Source organism: Echinops telfairi, unplaced genomic scaffold (assembly GCF_000313985.2).
Source record: "Echinops telfairi isolate 266 unplaced genomic scaffold, ASM31398v2 ScPeMD7_2;HRSCAF=8, whole genome shotgun sequence".
Classification (NCBI taxonomy): Eukaryota; Metazoa; Chordata; class Mammalia; order Afrosoricida; family Tenrecidae; genus Echinops; species Echinops telfairi.
The window spans coordinates 53,262,603-53,264,736 of NW_022103898.1; the positions used below are offsets into that span (position 1 = coordinate 53,262,603).

A 2,134-nucleotide genomic window follows, 5' to 3' on the forward strand; every position below is an offset into this window, starting at 1 on the left:
AGAGACGTGGCACTCCCACCGAGCTGGGAGTCATCGTAGAGGTCGAAGGAGGAGTCCTGCGCGGGGATGCTGTTGGAGCGCATCATGCTGGGCCCAGGCAGGTTAAATGGAGACAGATTGGTCGGGCTCACTGAAAACCAAAGCACACGCCAGTGATTGTTCTGGGGCTTGAGTGATGAACAGAGAGGGTTGACAGAAAGTGAGAATGCGATTTCGACGCTTATGGAAACATGCATTTATATGATGTTCCTCATCAAGGCACGTCAGAAGTCTGCCTCTGAAATGTACAGGAACGGTCCCAGGAGAGTGCTGCGAGCAATTTCAGGGCAAGCAGCCCATCAGCTCCTACAGCAAAACCAAACCACCAAACAGCCTCTCCTTTTCACGCTAGAAACATACTAACTGCGCGCTTGCTGCCTGTTAAAAAGGCTATCTGTGCAGACGGTGTAGGAGTCTTTCTGGATTAGAATACATGACATTAACGAGAAAAGGAGAACTCAAAAGAAAAAACCTTCGTCAAACCCCGTTTTCAAGATAAGCCTTTGGATAATTCTGAGTAAAACTCATTTTTATTTCTGCATTTATGTTAAGGTCATGGTCAGGACTTATGGTCATCTCATTGCTATCAGAGAGACTAAGAGAAAGATTAAAATACAAACAAAAATCTTCCGTAAATGAAATACAATGGAAGGTGGTTGGTCTCTGAGCCCATTATAAAGTGAATCGCAAGAAACTCTGTTGTGTCTAAAGAGTCTAACTCTGATGTAGGTGAATATAACAACATACTGGGCTTCCCAAGTGGTATTTTTAGTCTATGTTTAAAAATTAAAAAGAAGTTTGCCTGTGGTGATTTGAGGAGAATGGGAACCAACAGGCATGCAGCGTAGGCTTTTTAAAAAAAAATTATTTTATTTTTGCAGCGTAGGCTTTTAAATATCTGCAAGTCGCTCCTTGGTTTTGCTTCTCTACGTAGACATAATATTTTTTTCATTTTATAAAATTATTCTAAATAAAAAGTCATGCGAAATCTAATTTTAACATACTTTATGGAATCACAGAGTTGAACTTAAAACAATTGGAGCAGATTCAGGAAAATTGTATTTGATCTTTTAAAAAGAGAATCTCAAAAGTGTTCTATTTCTGGATTTAGGTAATTTCCTTTAATTGCCAGTTTTAAAGCAGAAATAGAGGCATTATAAAATTTGAATAATAATTAATATAAATGCAAACCTCAGATTTAAAATTGTTAAAACAGAGAAATAGTTTATCCTTGAACTCACAATACTATAAATGTGAACTTATAGTAAATATGAATTAATAAAATGCGATTTACTTAAGAGTACCAGGTTTATTTAATATTTCATATGAAAAATAAACAAATTAGTGATTCATAACAGAAGGAAGTGGAAGGGCTGATTTTAGACGGTTCACTTGTAAGTAATAAATCTAGACAGCGAAGAAGCTACTTCGCTACAATCTCAAGAGTAAAATAGAATCAAGGGGAGGAGACAGTTTTCTGTGAAGAGAGATTTCAACTTGGCTTTGTAGCTCAGCGAGATGAAATATCAGTACCTTAAATATGCATTCTACGTGCTAACGGATGAATAAGAATGGAAATGAAGAAGAGTCAGAAGAGGAGGAGGAGGAGAATATTTGATGATGCCAGACACCAGAGGTATTAAGGGGAGGATGGTTCATCACTCCAGGTGAAATGTTTCACTTTTCAATTGTCCTACTTGCTTTTTGGTACAGATGAGAGACTCAGATACAGAAGTTGTTTGACAAAGATGCTTAACTATTTGGAGGCCATATTAAGGGCTCCAATCTTCCAAGAAAATAAAGGCAGGGATGATTTATTCTGGGTTTGTTTGTTTTTCTTCCAAAGAATAATGAAGGAGGATTTAACCTATGTAATAACTTTGGGAACATAGTGGGAAAAATGAATGTCAACTAGTGAAAAGAATGCAGGAGACATGAGGAACCTAGCAAACTCTTAGCACTTTGGGGAATTTGGATGTTTTTTTAAATGTTGCATGTTACCGTATATACTTGAGTATAAGCTGACCTGAATATCAGCTGAGGCACCTAATTTTACCACAAAAACTGCATTAAAAAATGTGGTGAAAAACTTGGC

The 2,134-nt window shown here is 37.4% G+C and overlaps 1 protein-coding gene across 1 annotated transcript in view; it reads right to left on the reverse strand.

Annotated features, from left to right (window-relative positions):
- Positions 1–2,134, reverse strand: part of NAV3 (neuron navigator 3) — a 694,120-nt gene that overhangs the window by 82,019 nt on the left and 609,967 nt on the right. Inside the window, exon 19 of the mRNA XM_045289780.1 lies at positions 1–130. This exon is cut by the window's left edge and continues 26 nt beyond it. Coding sequence (XP_045145715.1) covers positions 1–130 — 130 coding nt within the window. The remainder of the gene's footprint in view (positions 131–2,134) is intronic.